The 22,070-nt window shown below is 35.4% G+C and overlaps 1 protein-coding gene across 4 annotated transcripts in view; it reads right to left on the bottom strand.

Moving 5' to 3' along the window:
- DMXL1 (Dmx like 1) overlaps positions 1–22,070 on the bottom strand; it is a 132,790-nt gene that overhangs the window by 102,197 nt on the left and 8,523 nt on the right. For all 4 annotated transcript variants that reach the window (XM_045999093.1, XM_045999094.1, XM_045999095.1 and 1 more), the window contains exons 2-5: positions 12,795–12,920; positions 9,856–9,927; positions 7,006–7,084; positions 2,625–2,757 (exon numbers count right to left, since the gene is read on the bottom strand). In XM_045999093.1, the coding sequence (XP_045855049.1) occupies positions 2,625–2,757; positions 7,006–7,084; positions 9,856–9,927; positions 12,795–12,920 (410 nt within the window). The remainder of the gene's footprint in view (positions 1–2,624; positions 2,758–7,005; positions 7,085–9,855; positions 9,928–12,794; positions 12,921–22,070) is intronic.

The raw sequence follows: 22,070 nt of genomic DNA, 5'->3' as shown, positions 1-22,070 counted from the left end.
CTTACCCTATTCACCTTTCTCTGGCTGTTAGATGTTCATCTAACATGTATAAAAAGTGTTTTAAAGGCATCACAAAAGGAATGTGATCAAACTATGTTTAAATGTGATCCGGTTAATGTAATCATCAGCTGCTCCTAAATTGAAACCCAAGCACCACGGCTTTTCTGCTTCATTAAATAACCATTTCAGACAAATAGTATGTGTAGTCCAAGTTACTACTGTGGTCTCTGATCTTGATTTAACTTAAGATTCTTCCACTCTCGGGGTGCCTGGGTGACTCAGTGGGTTAAAGTCTCTGCCTTCGGCTCAGGTCATGATCCCAGGGTCCTGGGATCGAGCCCTGCATCGGGGTCTCTGCTCGGTGGGGAGCCTGCTTCCCTTCCTCTCTCTCTGCCTACCTGAGATCTCTGTCTGTTAAATAAATTAAAAAAAAAAAAGATTCTTCCACTTTCCCAAATGCATGAAACACATTTCAAATTTTCAGTTCAACACACAGAAGCCCTTCGGTGAAGGCAATATAACACTTTGCTACTTCCTCTCCACAAGCTTACATGAAAGGCTCCAGAGCAAAGACAAATCTTGTTGAAGAATTTTCTTGGCAAAATCCTATTCCTTTTCCACATGTTAACCCTTTTTAAATCCCTTTTAAAACGCATATGATCTAGCTGAGAGGTGCAAAATACATGGAACCAACTGCTCTGAAACCTCCTTTCTAAACTTTATACCAGGTCTACCTTACTCTCACTTTAATATCTGATGTATTTCTTATTACTGTTTCATATAAAATTGACTCAAAAGGAATGCCATTTAACATTCTGTCATATAGATTTCCTGGTTTATCGTCTTTCCCCACCTGGTTAATGCTATATTCCAAGCACTTTTACCACTGCCTTGAAACACAATAAACACTCAGCAAATATTTGCGGCATGAATGAATGAAATTTGGAGTTAGTATCTCACGGGCATAAAAAAAAATTAAGCCTGTCAATTCATACTTCCAAGTTGCTGTTCAGAAAAATATCAATTGTACTCCCTTATTAACAGAATATGAGTACCTGTTCTGTAAACACTCACTAATAATGGATATTATTTGTCCTGTTCTTTCTGGATATTTTGCATTTCTTGATTTTGAGTGAGGTCCATCAGCTCTTATTTAATTTGCTATTATTGATATGTACATTTACAATTTTCCTCTTCATTGTTCATTTTTTTTTTAGTTTATTTATTTTTTCAGCGTACCAGTATTCATTGTTTTTTGCACAACACCCAGTGCTCCATGCAACACGTGCCCTCCCTATTACCCACCACCTGGTTCCCCCAACCTCCCACCCCCGCCCCTTCAAAACCCCCAGGTTGTTTCTCAGAGTCCATAGTCTCTCATGGTTCACCTCCCCTTCCAATTTCCCCCAACTTCCTTCTCCTCTCCATCTCCCTTCATTGTTCATTTTTGTTTGCTATTTTTTTCTAGTTAATTTTTAAGACCTCCTTTTAAAAAAGGCATTAACTCCAAATTGCAAATATTTTCCCTTAACATTTCAGTTTCCTTGCTTTACAGGAATTTTTCACTAATTTGGTCGCAACTATTGATGTTTTCCTCCCCCGTCCTTTCAGTTTCTAGTTCTGGCATCATACCTAGAATGTCTTTCCTAATCTAAGGCAGCATTTTTCATGCAACGGTGATAGAACATAAATATCAAATGTTAAATTTCCTAGTAGCCACACTTGGTAAAAGTAAAAAGAAACAGGTGAAATTATTTTATTTAAGGGGAGCTGGGTGGTCCAATTGGTTCATTGTCTGCCTTTGGCTCGGGTCATGATCCTGGAATCCCAGGGATTCAGACCCACACCACTGTGCTCAGCCAGGAGCCTGCTTCCCCCTCTCCTTCTGCCCCTCCCACCACTCATGTGTGCACACATGTTCTCTCTCTCTCACACACACTCTCAAATAAATAAAATCTTAAAGAATAATAAGTTATTTTATTTAAGCTAGTATATCAAAAATATTATCAACATGTAATCAATTAAAAAAACTAACAATAACTTAAACTGTTTTCCTTTGTGTTAAGTTCTTGAAATCCAGTGTGTACTGTATACTTACAGTACATCTCAATTCAGACTGGCCACATTTCAAAAGTGTACGTCACTAGTTGCTACCATAATAGACATTGCAATTCTAAATTACGAATATCCACCTGTATTTTCTTCTAGTATTTGTTTCATTGTATAGAAATTCAGTGGTTCCTTCTTTTGACACTTCTTATGGTGTCAGATATGAAACAGACTCTATTTTCATTTTCTTCTCCAAAGAGCTACCAAGGTTGCCCCATGATGTAAAATGACAACTTATATATTATATCTCCCTGTCTCCTTTTGTGTAAGTTAGCAAGTTGCTATTTAATGATAATCACACAGACTTAACCAATTTCTTATGTTTCTTTCCAAGTGTTTTATTCAACAATTAAAAAAACAGAACATGGGAAATTATGCATCCCCTGTATAAAAGAAAAGGCCTATCACAGAATAAAAAATCTTCTGTTAGTGTAGTTTTACACAAACTAAAAGGCATTTATAATAAAACCCACATGAACAGGTTTATCACTTTAATCCCCTAATTGATAGCTTACTTGCAATGCCAAATGCATCTCCAGTCCCCCAAATTAAGATCTGTTTTATCTGGATTTTCATCTTCAGATGGTTTCTCCAAGTTAGCATTGGACCACAGTTGCAAACAGCTAGAACCAGTTAAAAGACGATTGCCTAAAAATATATAAATATTATTCACCACTTATTATTATTATTATAATTAGTGAGTTAAGTCACATGGTCAAGAGTTTCACATAATAATATAAAAATAACACAACTTCTAAGAAAAGTTAAATAACAAAAAGATGTGGGGGAGAGGGAAGGAGGCTGTATTTTAATTTTGTTGAAGTGGCTTGGGAAAAAATGGACTGCATCATATAATCTCTAATTTAACAAATATTTAATGAGCATCTTCTTTGCACCAGGCACTGCACTAGACACTGGGAAGGATACAATGACAAAAGAAGCACTGTCCTTTTTCACGATGACTTCACATTCTGGTAAAGACATACTGTAAAGAGAGACATGAAGTTGTGCAATTTCAAATATATTCCCAAGAAGGATTCATAATCTGGTTTACGGTTAAGAAATAAGGTGCACAGTAGACTTGGGAAAATAAATAAGGCTGAAAAAGTTTCTGGGGTCAGACTGCAATTTCAAAGTTTATAAGGAATTTGGGAGCTTTAAGTGTGTGTGGGTTACATAAGTGGATGTGTATTTTAGAACAAGTTGTCTGAAATGGGGTAGGGGATGTCAACAGATGGACTTGAAGAGAACTGTAGATCTCCCTCTTCTGAAATAATATGCAAAAGTTATCTGTACAGCATGCACATTTTTCTAGAGAGGTAATCCATAACTTTCACCATGCTTTCAAAGGCTCCACTATACAAAGAAAGGTAAAGATTCATTTAAAAAAATAAGACTAGAGATAGATGAGATTAGGGAAAACAAAAATACAGGGAAACCTGATTAAGTGACTATACTACACAAAGGAAAGCATAAGGATCTGAATCAAATATGACAATACGAAGCAAAGATTTGAAAGCCATTTCAAAAGCAGAATTTTCAAGGCTTGACACCAACTAAAAAACAGGAGATATAAGAGGTTTCCAGGACAGATTCCAACTTATGATTTGGGTAATTAAGGAGAAGGCTGTGTTGTCATCCAAAGAAAAAAAAGAAAGAGACACAACTGTGGTCAAAAGTTCAAATAAGTAAGGCATTCACTTTGGCAATTAAGGACTGTGGATTTGTGTCTCTCTTGAAAGATCACTTTTTTTCAAAAGAAAGTGGGTCTGTGACAAAACACAGACTGTAGATCAGAAATCCCTGTGTCTAAATCCCAAATAAGTCACTTAATTAGTCATGTGAATTTGGTCTAGTGGGGAAAACTCTGAGCCTCAATTTTCTTCTCACCATTAAAATCAGAAGAGTATATAGAGTTTTCGTAATGATTAGCTATTACTGTATAACCCATCTAGCACAGGCTAGGCACTTAGCAGAAGCTCAATAAATAGAAGCAACCAGACAGAAAGTCTCATGAATGGATAAAAACAGCCTAGACAGCATTAATGAGACATTCCATTCACATTTGGTTATTATTCCACTGTTTAGTATAACAAGAGACACAAGTTCGATTTTTTTTAATTGAGATATAACATATAACATTCTATTTCCTTCAGGTGTACAACATAATGATCTGATATTGCATATACTGCAAAATGGTCAGCACAGTAAAATCTAGTTTTCATCACACATTGGTTACAATTTTTTTCATGTGACGCAAAAACTTATAAAATCTACTCTTAGCAACTTTTAAATATATAATTTAGTATTGTTAACTGTGGTCACTGTGCCATACATTCCCTCCCCAGGACTGATATATTTGATAACTGGAATTTTGTACCTCTTGACCTCCCGCGTCATGTATTTCATCCACCCCTCATTCCTGCCACTAATCTCACCTCTATATTTATGCGTTTGGTTTTCACGAATTTTCGTTAACATAAACTGAAGCTGAAATTAAGCTATACCATGAAAGATTAAGAAATTAATATAGAATACAAAGTAATTAATTCCAGTTATGAAATGATACAAAAACAGCTAAAAATAGCTATGGTACAGAGTATTGATTTGCACACAAAGGGTGGAGGTATGAATAGTAAATTAGGGAAATAAAGCATAAAAAGTCTTAAAAAGAAAATCTTATGATTTAAGCCAGATGCAATAGTGGATCAGAAGAAAACACAAAGGCACTACAGTGAATTTTAGTGGCATCATCTGAAAAACTTTCTTTATATTCCAACACCTGGCATATAATTAAGTATCGATCAAAACCAAAATACTAACACTTCACTTAAAATATTTAAAATCTATTTATAAACAAAGTTCACTTGCAAAAATAATATACTAATTGCTTCCAAATTTTTACTGCAACAATAACCTATTTCTTAACCAAACCATTATATTTCAAACTTTTTGATCATAAAAAGAAAAGTAATAAACTTTTATGTAAATATTAACTTAATCACAATAAAGAGATAATGGTCATAAGCTGTTGTCAAGTCACTACTAGATAGTTAGGAAAATAAGTAATTACCTTTTGATACAACTCTGTAATGATGACAGAAGAATTTAACATTAATACTATCCTCCAAAGCATTATTACTGATAAACCAACTGTACAAAATTTCAAAGAAATTGTTGTTATGTTATTACTAAAGAAATTTCACTTAACTCTAATGTGAAATGTTTTTATTGCAGTTGTAAATATGACAGTTCAAGTAGCTAGATTACTTGCTAATACTATTTTTATAGGGCTCTTATAATTTACCAAGTACTTTCAAATACACTGCCATAGCTTGTGAAATAGATACTACCTTAATTTATAACTGAGTTAACCATTCTTAATCTGTTAAGTAATTTCTTCATGATCATAAAACTTATAGTCAAGTATGTGAACATTTATTGAAAGCCTAATATAATGTCCCCGCAAAGATACATACTAAATAAAATAGAATCTCAGCTCTTGTCTAATCAAAAATTTAAACCATGTAAACAAATAACTACAATAGAATGTTGTGCTATAATAGAATAAGCTTATAATGTATCATCCAAATAGGAACTTCTCTGAGAGCAGAAGGTGACACTATTAATAACCTTGGAGGGGGGCGCCTGGGTGGCTCAGTGGGTTAAAGCCTCTGCCTTCGGCTCAGGTCATGATCCCAGGGTCCTGGGATCAAGCCCCGCATCGGGCTCTCTGCTCAGCAGGGAGCCTGCTTCCTTCTCTCTCTGCCTGCCTCTCTGTCTGCTTGGGATCTCTGTCTGTCAAATAAATAAATAAAATCTTTATAAAAAAATAATAATCATTGGAGAAACAAGCTATCTTATCTAAACTGATGGCTTCTATGTTTCAAAGATAACTTCTTATATTCTAGAAATTTCTATATTTTGGGAATTGCTATATGATATGCAAACGTCAAATTCCACATGTCCAAACAAAACCTATTCCACTATCTAGAACTCCTACATATCTCTCTTCCACTTATGATCACAGATATTCTCAAAATACTTTAAAATTCAACTGTCAAGTAATGTCAAGTCTATCACCTATATGCATTTCATATCTATGTACTCCTTTCATTAGTCATGCAACATTAATTAAGCACCTATTACATTAAACGTCCTGAAATAAATTCTTAGTTCTCATTCAGACTACTGTGAAAGCACACTGTGTAAAGGTAATTATAAGTAATTATAAATATTTATCCTCCTGTTCCTTCCAACTTATTGTTACCAGAAAAACTGTACAAAACCATGAATCCTAGCTTGGCACAAGCCACTTTCAAAACCTACAATATTTTGCTGGATAGTCAAAAAGAATGAAATTCATATACCTTAGCATAGCTTTAAAGGCCTTTTATAATATGCTGCAGTCTTACTTCCTTATCACCAAACTCATTCCAGCCTTAATGAAGTCCTAAGCATTAAGAGAATGTATCTTACGCTTTCTTTCTCTGTCCCTTTGCTCACCGCAGGAGACTGGTAAAATGGCTTTGGGATTTTAATGCAGAAATACATAAGTGATATATACACACATTATCTCTTCTTAAAATTCACTTCTTTTTCTCTCTTCCCATCTATTCCCACTCTTAATGTTAAAATCTACCTAATCGTAGGACAAAAAGCTCCTCTTCAATGAAATTTTGATTCTCCAGAGAGTATTATGTCTCTTTCCCAAAACAACAGGTATTATTATACAGAATATCTATCTTCATTTCAGTACAAGCTCTAAAAGAACATAATGTCTTACTTATTTTTTACTCCCAACAATCTCACACAAAGCAGAACAGAAATACAGGAAAGTAATAAAAGAAACAGCCTAGGCAAGTGATGTTTCATTTCAGTTGATCCATTTCTTACCTGCAGGATCCCAAGTTATGTTGTGTGCTATTGATTCCAGAAAAAACTGGCCACTCTTCTGCCATTGACTATATAATTCCTAAAGTTAAAATTTAAAAACTCATTTAACCAATTAGTATTGGCAGCTTTTCTCTAAATATCTACATTCATGCTTATTATTCTTAATAATACAAGATGCCATTTTTTGGGGGGTACAAGTGACCATGCGGTCATTTTTAATGGGGAACAAAATGTTCAATTCAGTTGAGAATTATAAGAAGTATGTGATGGAAGAGATTAGTGAGAGAATGAATACCTATTCCTGGAGGGCCAAAAGTCTGTCTTCCGCATAAACAACCAGTAAGTATATGCCAATTTGGACAACATTCTCATTAACCTCAGATTTTTATAATATGATTACCTCATATTATTATAGTTACAAATGTTTAATTTTAAGTGGGCCTGTGCTATCTGAGGCTTCCTTCTCTTTTAAGGTTTCATCCTCACCTGAGATCAAAAACTACACGAGAAAACTCAGATTATGAGATGTAACACATCCGTTATATAAGATTTTTTTCATTCATTATAGCAACACTTTTTTCCAATTTTTTTTACCTGTAAGTCAGTAAGAAATATTTGTTGCAATAGGACCCAAAAAATAAACGCAATCTAAGTTTACCCTTACTATATGTGATGCACTCTAATATTTTCCATTTTGCTTTCTTTTCTTTTAAATTTAGGCTGTGGTCTAAGGTGATTTCCCTGATCTCCGGACTGAGACCCATAAACAACCTTTGAATGCAGCGGTTCTCATACTCTAGTACAATAACCTGAGATGTTTACTAAAAACTCCAATTTCTGAGATACATCTCCAAAGGTTCAGGCTCAAAAAAATAAGAATGAGGAATCTGTACTTTAAATGAACACCCCAGGTGATTCTGATAGAGATGGTTTGCAGAATATGCTTTTATGAAATACTGCCTTGCAGGAATGGCTCTTAATCATAGCGTACATCAGAACCTTCTCTAGAACTAAACACAGAAATGTCCAGGCACAACCCCACCCCTACAGATATAATCCCCAGGGCAGGATCTAGACACATGGTCCAACTAGTGATTCTGAAGTGTTCCGCTCATGAAGAACCACCATCTTAAAAGAATTTTCTAGAATGGAAATATTATCTTTTTATGAGAATCTAGAGATTCTCTGAGACTCTATTCAGGAGTTACAGATTCTGTGTACCTTCTAATAAGTCCTTTTCCATTTGATCCAGTTTTCCCCTTATTCATCAAGCTTTTTTTTTACCCCTTTCTCCAAAGTCAGTGTTGCCTAACAATAAACAAGACTTTTCTCACTGACTTTTTAGCATTACATTAAATAATGTTATTTAGTACATGAGAAAATGGGCAAAAACTAAAATTCTTGATTCTACCCTTCATAATAAAGGCATTTTAACATAATAAACTGACTTTTTAAAAACATACTGACTTAAAAAAAAAAAAAGCCAGTTACCTTATTCAATAAATATTTATGGAGCACTATTTGAAATACATCATTCTGAGCAGAACAATCACTTATTTTTACTACTATCAATTACTAATTCACAGGTTATCAGGGCCTCTAATACTGGATTCACTAAGTAATACACAACACAAATATAAATCAGAGGAGGACTACAACTCTCTTTCCATGAAATTTTAAAATAAATATCAGTTAACCTAGAGAAAATGTTTTTTCATTTACACAAGGTAAGGGAAAGAATGCTCATACTTAGGAATTAACACAGTTGGTTTTACTTAGTTCTGTGGCTCAGCAGCTATTTCAATGGTCAACAACTAATTTTCTTTGGGTACCTGCTGTCATATTTATAAAAAAGAAACAACAGCTATCATACTAAGAAAGAGAGACTTTGTAAGATACTAATGAGCTAAGTGAAAGGTAATGAAATAAAAGGTATATATAAAGGTATATATATTATAAAAACATAATTATTTTTAGTTAGCATACTTCTGCACAGTTTTTGAGATCATGTCATTGTTCCAAGAGGCCCATGAAGAATGAATAGCTATTAACCAATTTTAAAATTGAGCAAAGAGCCTGGGAAGACTGACTGGCTTAGGATCAAATGAATAGAAAGCAGCAGATAAAGAAAGCAGTTTTATGGCTCCTAAGATAATGTTCTTAAGACCATACTATGCTGATCCTCTTCCATATAATTTAAATCACCAGTTTAAACTTCAGTAGAAATGGGTAAAATAACCTGGACTATTATATTTAGAGCATTAAAGCACCCAAGAAATCTAATACTTATAAACTGTTGTTTTCGCCAGTTTTCAGAACTATTTCTGAATATAGTTTCTTCATAAAGAAAAACACTTACTGACCTTTTAACAGTTATATTACATGATACAATGGGGTGGGGAGGTGGGGGGAGAGTCCTGAAGGTAGCTTAAGACTCTGCAATTAAAACATGTAACTTTAAGAACAAAATATTTAAGAAAAAGCAGAAGTGTATTAAAGAAGATAATAAAAACCAAAAACAAAGTGCCACACTTCACTACATAATGCTGTTTGCCATTAGCAATAAACTACCAAACTTAAAATTGCTCTTCAAATACTTATTATAAAAGGAAAATGTCAGAAGAAAAAAAAACACATATAATTCATCAACACAATCTGATTTACTTCTATTTCAATCTAAGATTTAAAACATATTTTAAATACGGAAGTGGCATTTAACACCTATTTTTTAATTATGGTATAATTTATACAATTTATCTGATGATCACTCTGATTTTATACTCTTAAAAATAGTGTCTTTTAATACTCAAGACATTTCAATTCCTAAAAGAAAAATGATAAATTACTGACCAAATTTTTCTTTTGCTTCGGTAGGTTAACTGGTTCAAAAACAGAGATAACATTTCCATAGGATGCTGCAATCTTTTAAAAAGAAAAAAGAAAGAAAACTTATGGATATGTTAACTTACTTATGAATCAAAAGACAAAAGAAATAGTACAAATTAAAATAAGCCCCCCCAATTTCAGTTATGAATACTTGAGAGTATCGGTTTGAAGAGACCACCACACCTGAGTCAGAATTCCAGTACTGTCACCTACTGTGTAACCAGCAAGTTAATCTCTCTGTACCTTATTGTCTCTATCTACATTAGAATATGCATAATACTATTTCCTAATGCAGTTAGTTTGAGGATTAAAACAACATCCGTAAAGCATCCAGTATATAATTACCTGTAAGATACATGGTAAATATTAATTCCCTTTATTATAGAAAAAAATGTATTGATAGATTCCTTGTCAAGTGGAAATGAGATAGGATTTAATCCATTTCTAGGTTATCTGTCTTCAAAGTTCACAATTCTGTCAGTGTGTATTTAGCTTTATAAAAATAAAACTTCGATCTATTCCTTTGTAAATGCTATAAGAAATGTATTTTTTTAATACTCCATTTTGTCTGAGTATTTTTAAAATTTACTCTTTCAACGAATGGCTCTGTTTTATAAGGTGGCTACTATTATAGCTTGGGTGAGCCACAATGAAGAACAATGAAATATCAGAAATTAGGACTGATAGATACAAAAACAAATGAGGGATAAAAGTAAAAGAATATAATCTCAAAAAGAAGGGGATAAGCAACGAGGATGTAATATATAACAGGAAAAAAAAAACTTTCAATGGCTATTTTTAAGTGTTCTCTAAGAAGTTAAAAGGATATAGAAATCATCTGCACTGAGTCGGTCTGGGAGGCCTTATTGAGTTTGGGCTTTTAAGAGTGGGTAGGACTTCAAAGAGTGGTGAATATTCAATTATAGAAAAGGGGCATAACACAAGTATGAACACAAGTGCAAAGATTAGAAGAGGTGAAGTATGACTGGAAGTGACAACCAGCCGAGATGGAACGGAATGTCCCTTCTAACAGAGTGAGGGACATACATCCAAAAAGGCAGATCTAAGCCAGGCTGTACAGGGCCTCATGCCCAGGTGAACAATTTGAACTTTCCCAAGGTAATGGGAAGCAAAGAATGTTTTTAAGCAAATGAATAAGATAAATGCAGATGAATTTTCTCATGAAAATTAATCTTATAGTAAAAAAAAAAAACTAGTAATGCTAAAATACTGGATGTCTACAGTATCAAGCAGCACTTCCCACTTAAAATATCATAATCTACAAATTTTCTTCCTGATATGGTGAGAAGCCGTGTATTTGTACGAATATCTGTGACCCAAAGGAAATCTGCCCTTTATGAAAATGACTATGGGGGCACCTGGGTGGCTCAGTTCGTTAAGCATCTGCTTTTGGATCAGGTCATAATCCTGTGGGTCCTGGTATGGAGCCCCACAGTGTGTGGCCCACTCCCTGCTCAGTGGGGAGCCTGCTTCTCCCTTTCCCTCTGCCACTGCCCCTGCTTGTGCTCTCTCTCTCTCAAATAAATAAATAGGATCTTCAAAAGGAAAAAAAAATGACTACAAAACCAAATGACCCATCTATTTTAATCTAGACTGTCATGTAATCTAGGTTATCATGAAAACATAACTCATACTGGAAGTTATTAAATGGGATTTCCAACATAGCCAGGCCTATGTGAGTGTAGATATTATGAGCAAGTTTTAATACAGTAAAGAAGATTACAGAACTATAGCGCTGGAGACCAAACAAACACGAAGAGAAAAGAGGGAAGTCTCAAGGATTTTCAACATTCCATAATAAAGATCATTTTTGTAATATAGTGAGAATGAAAGGGTAAACAACAGAAAGATGAGAGACACTTGAACCTGTAAAGGGAAGAGACATAGGAGTAACACAGTAGTCCAAAACAGGGAAAGATTGTAAGAGCCGAAACTCATTTTACCGTAAGTACCTCTACTCTAGAGGTACCGTAAGTACCTCTAGATACTAAGAGGTAACTTTTCAGACTGGCAGGTGCATTAGAAATGATTAGATTAAAAAAAAAAAGATTGGGTCCTTTTGATTCCTCACACAAAATATTCTAGTGGAATCATATAGTCCAATAATATATTTAAACATCTAGCAAAAAATTAAGTAAATCTGCAAAGTCCACCCCAATTTAGCTGTAAATATACCTAGACCTACATGGCCTACATGGTGCTATATTTTAAGCTATGTACTATGCTGCCTACTAGCTATGACTCTACCTATTCCGCTACTGTATAGAACTGTACTTCACCTGATATAGAATCATAACCTGTTTCTTTTGTTGTTGTTGCTTTCCTACTTTCAAGGTTACTTGTTACTTTCATATGCAAATAGAAGTTCAAACAACATTTTTCATTTTTCTTATAGACTTGGAATAAATTAATTAAAAAACTATGCACTTTAGAAGAGTTGACCTCCATTTTAGTACAAAGTTTATCCAGAAATTATAAGGAGATACTCCTACAGCGAAAGAACAACTCTAACAAATGATTTCTCTTTAGTAGTTTATTTGTAAATAGATTGAAGGTTTACTGTCATTCTTTTCCTTTAATCCAATCAGTTTTTAAATAAGTAAGTTTTAGACCTGTTCTACGGGTAATACTTCTTTATCAACTCACAGGAAAACATTATGCTATATCTTGAAATTATGTAAGAACAGAATTCCTGTCAATCTGAAACATATCTGAGTCAGGAGTTTTGTTTTCTATGGTGCATCTCAGAGAGCCACCGAAATTTGTAGCTACATTGTCCCTGAAACAAAGCAAACTTCAAATTCAACAGGAAATACATACTTGGGAGATTATCCTGACAAAAAACATATTCAAAAGAAATCTCACATTACAAGATTACAAACCTTGCCTTGTTGCATTGAGCAGTCTACACATCCTACTTGAATATTTCCATGTTTAGCTCCTGGGATTATTTGTAATCTTTCAAAATCACTTCCCAGTATAACAATGTCACATCCAGATGCATAAGCCTAAAAAAAAGGGGGGTGGGTGGGGAATAAAAAGGATAAACTTGTCAGGAAAGTATTTATCATGTAGAATACTGGATACTGTTTTAACTAAATATTGTTTTAACAAGGCAATTTTAAATATCCCTTTAAAAAAAATCTCTATTATTTGAGAATATTTCCTTTACCTCTGATATTCAGTTCCATCAGCAAAATCAGTCAGTCCTGCCCACAAAACATTCATTTCTTCCACCTCCACTGAATGCTACCACTATCTCCCTCCTCCACTACTATTAATAGTCGGCTTCCATTCTTGCTTCCCTCTAATTTCTTTCCACACAGTCATGCTTTTTTTTTTTTTTTTTTTTTTTTTTAAGTAGACTCCACATCTAATGTGGGGCTCAAACTCATGACTCCAAGATCAAGAGTTGTATGCTCTACTGAGACAGCCAGGCACCCTGAAAAGAGTCAACTTTAAAAATGTTTATTAAAGGGGCGCCTAGGTCCTCAGACAGTTTTAAGTCTGCCTTCGGCTCAGGTCATGATTTCAGGGTTCTGGAATCAAGCCACACACCAGGCTCCCTGCTTGGTGGCAAGTCTGCTTCGTCCTCCTCCTTATGTGATCTCTCTTGCTCTCAGTCTCTCTAATATAAATAAATAAATGAATAAATCTTTAAAAAATGTTTATTAAAGCAAGAATTTGCCCTGCTTAAACCCCTTGATAGTTTACCCACTGCACTTGGAATAAAATCAACTCCTTACCATGGTTCAATGGCTTTATTGTCCTAACTCTCCAAACTCATCCCAAGCTACTCTTTCTGTCCCCTCCATTGGCCCTGTCCCTACACTGCCTTTCCTTGTCCTGGAGCATATCAATCTTTTTCCACCTTACAGGGTCTTTTATCTACCTCTCTCTGCTTGGTCTTTGTCCAGCTAGCTTTTTGTCAACATTCATGTCTTGGTTCCCAACCACACAGACAGACAGACAGACAGACAGACAGACAGACAGACACACACACACACACACACACACACACACAGTCCCTTCCCAACCACACAGACAGACAGACAGACAGACAGACACACACACACACACACACACACACACAGTCCCTTCCTCTCTCTCTTTCCATTACTTTCCATCACATTACTATTTATTCTTCTTCATAGCAGGTAACATGATTTGTAAGTATCTTGCCTATTATCCACTTTCATTAATGCAAGTTAAGTTACAAAACAAAACATAGCATTCAAGTGTATCTTGCTCTCTGCTCTCTCCTCCAATTCTAAATGAAGGGGCTTCTTTATAAATATCTATGGAATAAATGAAGTATTTAACTTCAAAAAACAGCCACCATGACCAAACAAATAAAAAAGTATAGTTCAAGGCTTGTTAGCAAGCATTTTATAGTTCTTTTTGAACTTTACAATTAGCAGAACTCTTCCAACCAGAATTTTTTTTGTATATTTTTGTCTAACTTCTGAGATCACAGGAGTTTCTTCATGGCTTTCTTCTTGGAATTTACTTATATAAGCCAGCATGAAGTATGACACTGAGAACAAAACATCTATCACAAAATTTTCCCCATCCAAATATAAGTTCTTTTTTTTTTTTTTAAAGATTTTATTTATTTATTTGACAGTCAGAGATCACAAGTAGGCAGAGAGGCAGGCAGAGAGAGAGGAGGAAGCTGAGAAGCCCAGCAGGGAGCCTGATGCGGGGCTCAATCCCAGGACCCTGAGATCATGACCTGAGCCTAAGGCAGAGGCTTTAACCCACTGAGCCACCCAGGCGCCCCCCAAATATAAGTTCTTAAAGTATTAGTAATTATTTACTTTCTCTCACTTTTGCACCTGCACATATACCTTACTTAATGTAGAAAATAATAATATATACTTTATGACCTTCATTTTTACCAAGGTCAAAATGTTTCTGTATGTGCCAGCAAAAAATATTTGGAAAGGCATTTGAGAGAACATACAAATAAATCTGCTCACATTACAGACAAGAAAATGAGGCCTAAATAGGCTGATATAACTTCTTAGTGGCAGAGTGGGCTTCAGAATCTTGATCTCTTTTGATTCTTGATCTAAGTGCTGTATGTATGACACCACGAGGACTTCCCTAGTTAAGTATCCTTGCCTAGAATTTTCCTTAAAGGAACTGGGGACAATCAAGTCTGGTTCTACTGGCGTCATATAGTGGAAAAAATTGGCTTAGTAAACAAACAAACAAAAATCTCATGATGGCCTGCTCACCTATATAAATATCCATGGTAGGATCACAAGGCTTGTCACAAGACTATTAGCAAGAATAAATTCCAAAAACTTATTTTAAGAAAAATTTTCCTTTGCAATACTCTAAATATCTTAATATTTGAGAAACTGATTTTTCCCCTCAATATTAAATTTTGATAGTCACTACATCCCAAAACATTGTATCAAATTACAAATGTTCACAATTTAGATTTCCTATTCATTAAACAAAAAAATTTTAGCATACATATTTTTTTAAACATGTCTTCATAACTTTGCCTTCCTTTTGCCATACCTAAAATTGTCTACCTCCTTTCAGATATTGTATAGCAACTACTTTTAATCAACTACAACTCTTGATTTTCTGAATTAAGTTTGTATTAATCCTGAAGTTCCACAGAAAATTACTGTTTAATACAAGTACTAAACATCTGCAGAGTTGAGGAATGCATAGTTAGCCCAGAAACACTTAGCCATACAGAGAGGAAGATACCAATTTATTGCATAATTAACCCTTCATCATTCACAGATTAACCCAGTTCTGAACTACTCTTGTTCTGTTGCTGCAGTTGTAATACACTAATACAGCCTGTCATTTGACTTTGTCTTAGTGACAGTACTGAAACATACAAAGCTTTCTCTCTCTAGTTTTGGTAAACTTCAAATCAATTGAAATGACAGATCTTATCTGGAATATCTCTCTTTCAGCCCTCACTTTCTTCTCTTAGAGTTATAACTAATGGCTGACAATAAGCTACTACATGGGGGGAAAAAGGGAAATAACCAACTGCAGTCTATACTTCATGATCTGACTGTTATGCCAGGGGTTAGAATAAAGATCTTTGGGTATTTTTGACTCATGAGCTTAAATTTTTACACCTTATTTGGTTGTATAATTAAACATGGGATGGACTAAAGACTCAAACCATATTTGCATTATGTTCCATTTCTTAATCATTTTCAAGAATCTGTAAATGTATCTCCTAAAAAGTCTGCTGTGTATAGGAGATTAGCTGAAAAAAAAATTATAGTAAATATCCACAATGGAGTATCATACAGCTGTAAAAATAAGAAAGAAGCCATCTATGACTCACATGGAATGATTTCCATGGGATATTATTAAGTGAAAGAAAAGCAAAGTACAGGGGCACCTGGGTGGCTCAGGGGGTTAAAGCCTCTGCCTTCGACTCTGGTCATGATCCCAAGGTCCTGGGATTGAGCCCTGCATCGGGCTCTCTGCTCAGTGGGGTGCCTGCTTCCTCCACTCTCTGCCTGCCTCTCTGCCTACTTGTGATCTCTGTCAAATAAATAAATAAAATCTTAAAAAAAAAAAGCAAAGTACAGAAGGACATATATGTCATTTTTTGGGTAAGAGTCAAGGAAAATGAATCTGTTTACTACAATTAAAAACACAGGATCGATAAAACTAGGGAATAATAAAGTTGATTATTTACAAAGGTGGGGAGGATGAAGTAGAAGAGATACGGAAAAAATGACTTTTTTTTTTTTAAAGATTTTATTTATTTGTCAGAGAGAGAGAGAGTGAGCACCGGCAGATGGAGGCAGAGGGAGAAGCAGGCTCCCCGCCAAGCAAGAAGCCCGATGTGGGACTCGATCCCAGGATGCTGGGATCATGACCTGAGCTGAAAGCAACCGCTCAATCAACTGAGCCACCCAGGCGTCCCGGGAAAAATGACTTTTGAAAACATATTAACATAATGCATATTCAAAGATAAATCAGTCAGAGTGGGGGAGGGTGTGGTAAAACAAAGGAACTAAGTACATTTCAAATGACTACATATCCATGCCAAAAGAAAGGACCAAAGGAACCAAGCAACTTACCGAACACTGAATTTGACCACATATTTTTAGTCTTGGGCAGTGAAAAGGAAAAAACTAGTCCACCTCCCATGTTTCTCCTTTACTCGGACACCTACTACCATATTCACAATACTTTTGTCGACAGATGTGGGATCACCAAACAATTCTGTGACACCCACTAGGTATCTGACAATTGAACTCAATTCTGACACTATCTACCTGAGAATAGTGTCAGATCCCACAGGTGAAGGGCTCAGTCTTAACTGAGACTGTCCTACACTTCAGATGCTAATCTCAAGTAGTGGGACCCTAGATTACCCATTACTTCTGCCCAACCTGGCTACAAAGTCAAAGGTACCCATGACCTCCTCTCCCTTGGATTTGATTTTTCACTAAAACAGCTTACAAAACTCATGTAAACACGTACATTTACCAGTTTATTAAAAGACCTGATAAGAATAGAGAAAAATGACCAGATGAAGAGACACACAGGGCGAGACCTGGGAGGGTCGCAAGCACAGAGCTCTGTCCTCATACAGCTGGCGTGCATCACCCACCCGATACACGGATATGTTCACCAACCTGGAAGCTCCCAACAGCACCATATTGTTGGGATTTCATGGAAGCTTCCTCACACAGCCATGATCAATTATTAACTCCATTTCCAGTGCCCCTCTATTCTATGGAGAATGGGAGGTAGGGCTCAAAATTCCAAGCTTCTGACCTTGGCTTAATCTGCCTGGTGACCACACCAGGAGCCATTCAGAAGTCTACCCAGATTTTCCTCATTAGAACAAAAGATGCTCCTAGTACCCTTATAAACTACAAGGATTTGTGGAAGGACCCAGTGTCAAGACCCAAATATTAGGGGGCACCTGCCTGGCTTGGTCAGCAGAGCATGTATCTCTTGATTTTGAGGTTCTAAGTTCAAACCCCACACTGGGTACAGAGGTTACTAAAAAAAAACAAAAGAAAAAAGAAAAAAAAATCTTAAAAAAGAGCCATTATAACAAGTGATGCTCCTAATGTTCTTATCACTTAGAAATTTTGAAGTGTCAGGAATTCTGTGCCAGAAACTGGGGACAGAGACCAATGCATGTATTTTCTATTATCTCACAGGCAGGGTGGGGAGAAGCACAAACAAATCCTGAATGGTTTTTGTAGGTTGTTTTTTAATTATAGTGGTATGGACAATGCAATTCTGAAACTATTTTGGATATATTACAGAAATGAGCAAATGAGCCGAGGATCTCACTGTGTAAGGAAAAGGAACAAAAATATAAAATAGGGAAAGATACAAGAGTCAAGCAAGGTTGTTATGGAAGTGGAAATACTGGTATAAAATCATGTTTTCCAAAATAAACGTATTTCCATGTACACATGGAAATACATGTTTGTATATGTGTATGTATGTGCATGCTAGCCTGCTATATGCATATACACGTGTATATGTGCTAGTTCTATATTATTAAAAAGCCAAGAAGCAGATATCCCAATAGCAATGAGATCACTTAGTACCTTGATCTTGGCCTCTAATATCATTCTCTACTAAAAGAAACCAGGGCTCCCTGAAGAAATGGCTCAGTACAGCACTATAGCAGGGTAGTACAATAGGGGCATAGAACACTCTGTTATATCAGAAAGAAGGTGCAAAAAACAGGCAAGAATTATCATCAGTGTATAATCAACCTAGGGGAAAATGATGATGAGGCTGATGATATTTGCAGGGTCTTCAAAGGCTTTCTCACATACTGCTTGTTAGTTGCGAGGAGAAAAAAAAAAAACAACCTGTTATACAATGGAGAAATTAGGCAATACCTTTAGTGGTCATTAAAATTAACATTGCAAGTGACAGGTATCGGGAACCTCCAACTGGGATACCTAGAGGACACAACATCATCTAGGCAGAATTTTGGCCAAGAAGTCATAAGCTCAATCTAATCAGGAGGAAACATTAGATAAATGTGAAATGAGAAAAGGTTTGTTTTTTAAAAGTGGGAGGGAAGTACTAAAGTCTTCAAATGCCACTGTTGAAGCAATAAAGAACAAGAGAAATGATGCTAAAGAGACGCGATAACTAAATGTGATATCGTAGTCTGAATCTTGTACTGGAAGAGGTAGAAACATTATAGAGAACACTGTCATATCAAGTAACAGAACCCAAACATGGGTAATACATTAGCTAAAAGTTTATCAATGTAAATTTATGAAATAGATAAGCATACTGTGATTATGTAACTAAATATTCCTCTTATTAGGAAATGAGACTGAAGTATTTAAGGATGAAGAATTATAACATACATAACATCCTCAAAATATTCAGAAAAAAAAATTATATAGGCACACACAGGTCTGGGGAGCACAAATGATAAAGAAAATGGGAGTACGTTATTGGCAATAGCCAAATCTAAGTAATGACAGCATGGGTGTTCCTAGTATGATTTTTATTTTTTTATTATTTTTTAAGATTTTATTTATATATGTGAGAGAGAGAAAGAGAGAGAGAGAGAATATGAGAGGTGAAAAGGTCAGAGGGAGAAGCAGACTCCCTGCTGAGCAGAGAGCCCGATGCAGGACTCGATCCTGGCACTCCAGGATCATGACCTGAGCCGAAGGCAGTCGCTTAACCAACTGAGCCACCCAGGCGCCCTTGTACTATTTTTATTTTATAACTTTTTCTAGGCATGAAATTATCTCTAAATAGTTATTTTCTATGTAGTAATGAAAACATATAAAACCTGGGGCACCTGGGTGGCTCAGTGGTTTAGGCCTCTGCCTTCGGCTCAGGTCATGATCGGGGTCCTGGGATCGAGTCCCGCATCGGGCTCTCTGCTCAGCAGGGAGCCTGCTTCCCTCTCACTCTTTCTGCCTGCCTCTCTGCCTACTTGTGATCTCTCTCTGTCAAATAAATAAATAAAATCTTAAAAAAAAAAAAGAAAACATATAAAACCTAAGTAATTGTTTTCAAAAAGTTAAAACAAAAACTGCTACTGCTTTTTTTTTTGCTTTCTTTTATCTTTCACTCACATACAGTCTTCTGGGCCTATTTTCTTCTCTTTGGCAATATACTGCAAGGCCAATACCAAGTGCTTTTCACTGTAACCCATTTAATCCCTACAACAAATTCTGTGTAGTACTTTATACGATAATCACCCCATTTTACTGCTAAGGAATTTCAAGCTTAGACAGAGTAATTGGTTCAAGTCTCAGAGCCAGCAGGAGGCACAACTAAGACTGAAACCAAGTATAACTAGTGGGAAAGGACATACTCTTACTTACTCTTTTATGCTATCACTCAATGCCCTATAAACAAACACTGGCATGAATTTAATAATTTTTCTCTAATCTCTTCCATAATTAAGAATATCTTAAAAAAAAAAGAATATCTTATCTGGACCATAAGGCAACCAGAACTCCCATAACTGTGATAAGAATATAAATTAATATGGTACAACTACTTTGGAAAGCTAAACACATGCCTACACAATAACCAGCAATTCGACTTCTAAGTTTATACCCAACAGAAATGTGTCTGTATATACACTAAAACACATGAACAAGAACATTCATAACTATTCATCAATACCCCAAAGTAGAACCAATCCAAACATCAAACAACAATGGAATATACAAATGAACTGTAGTATAATCATACAATGGAATACTATAAAGCAATGGTCTCAAATTCTCTGGTGTCAGGAATTCTTTGCACTCTTAAGAAAATATTAAGGTTAACCATCCTCCCAACCCCTTCCTTAAGGGCTTTAGTTTTTGTGTATTATCACTATCAATACTCTTTCTCTCAGAAATTAAAACAGAGAAAACATAATACACCAACTAATTCAGTAATGAAAACCTCCCAACAAATAAAAGCCTAGGATCAGATGGTTTCACCAGCTAGGTCTACCAGACATTTGAAGAGAATCAAGGCCAATCCTTTCCAAAAAAACTGAAGAGGGAATACTTTCAAACTCATTCTGCAAGGCCAGCATTATGTTGTTACAAACCTAGACAAGGGCACTATAGGAAAAGAAAATTACATTGCAATAACCCTGATTGACATAAGTGTAAAAATCCTTAACAATTTCAATTCCAAAAGGACAATTTCAAAAGGACATTAAAAAGATTATACATCATAATCATTGAGATTCATCCCTGAGATTCAAGGACAGTTTAATAAAGGCCATATATGCCAAGCCTACAATATGAACACCATATTCAATGGTGAAAAGATGAAAGGTTTTCTCTAAGATCAGGAGAAAGAAAAGGATGTCTACTCTCATTACTTCTATTCAAAACAGTACTGAAAAGTCCTGGCCAGAGCAATCAGGCGTGAAAATAAATAAATAAATAAATGGCATCCAAATTGGAAAGAAACACATAAAACTTTCTGTTTACATTTAACAAGATATACAGAAAACCCTAAAGAAATTAGAACAAATGAATCCCACGAAGTTATAGGATACAAAATCAATACACAAGAATTCGTTGCATTTCTACATGTTAACAATGAATCTTTCAAAAAAGAAATTAAGAAAACAACTTATATCAAAAAGTAAAATACTTAACATAAATTTTAAAAAGGTGAAAGCTCTTATGCACCGAAAACTATAAGACACTGATGAAAGAAACTGAAGATGACAGAGATAAATAGGAAAATATCTTATGTGCCTAGATTGGAAGACTACTGTTAAAATGTCCATACTACCCAAAGCAATCTACAGATTCAATGCAATCCCTATCAAAATTCTAATAGTATTTTTCACAGACCAAAAAACATTTTAAAATTCATATGTAACCACAAGAGACACCAAATAGGCAAAGCAATCTTGAGTAAGAACTAAGCCTGACACTCATATGTGGAATATAAGGAATAGTGTGGAGGACCAAGGGGAAGGGAAGGAAAACTGAATGGGATATCAGAGAGGGAGACAAACCATGAAAGACTCTGGACTCCAGGAAACAAACAGGGTTAGAGCAGGGAGGGTCGGATGGAGGGATGGCATGACTGGGTGATGGGTATTAAGAAGAGCACGTGTGGTGATGAGCACTGGGTGTTATACACAACTGATGAATCATTGAACACTACATCAAAAA

Source organism: Meles meles, chromosome 3 (assembly GCF_922984935.1).
Source record: "Meles meles chromosome 3, mMelMel3.1 paternal haplotype, whole genome shotgun sequence".
Lineage (NCBI taxonomy): Eukaryota > Metazoa > Chordata > Mammalia > Carnivora > Mustelidae > Meles > Meles meles.
The sequence above is the reverse complement of the archived record's forward strand: the minus strand, read 5'-3'. Positions and strand labels throughout refer to the sequence as shown.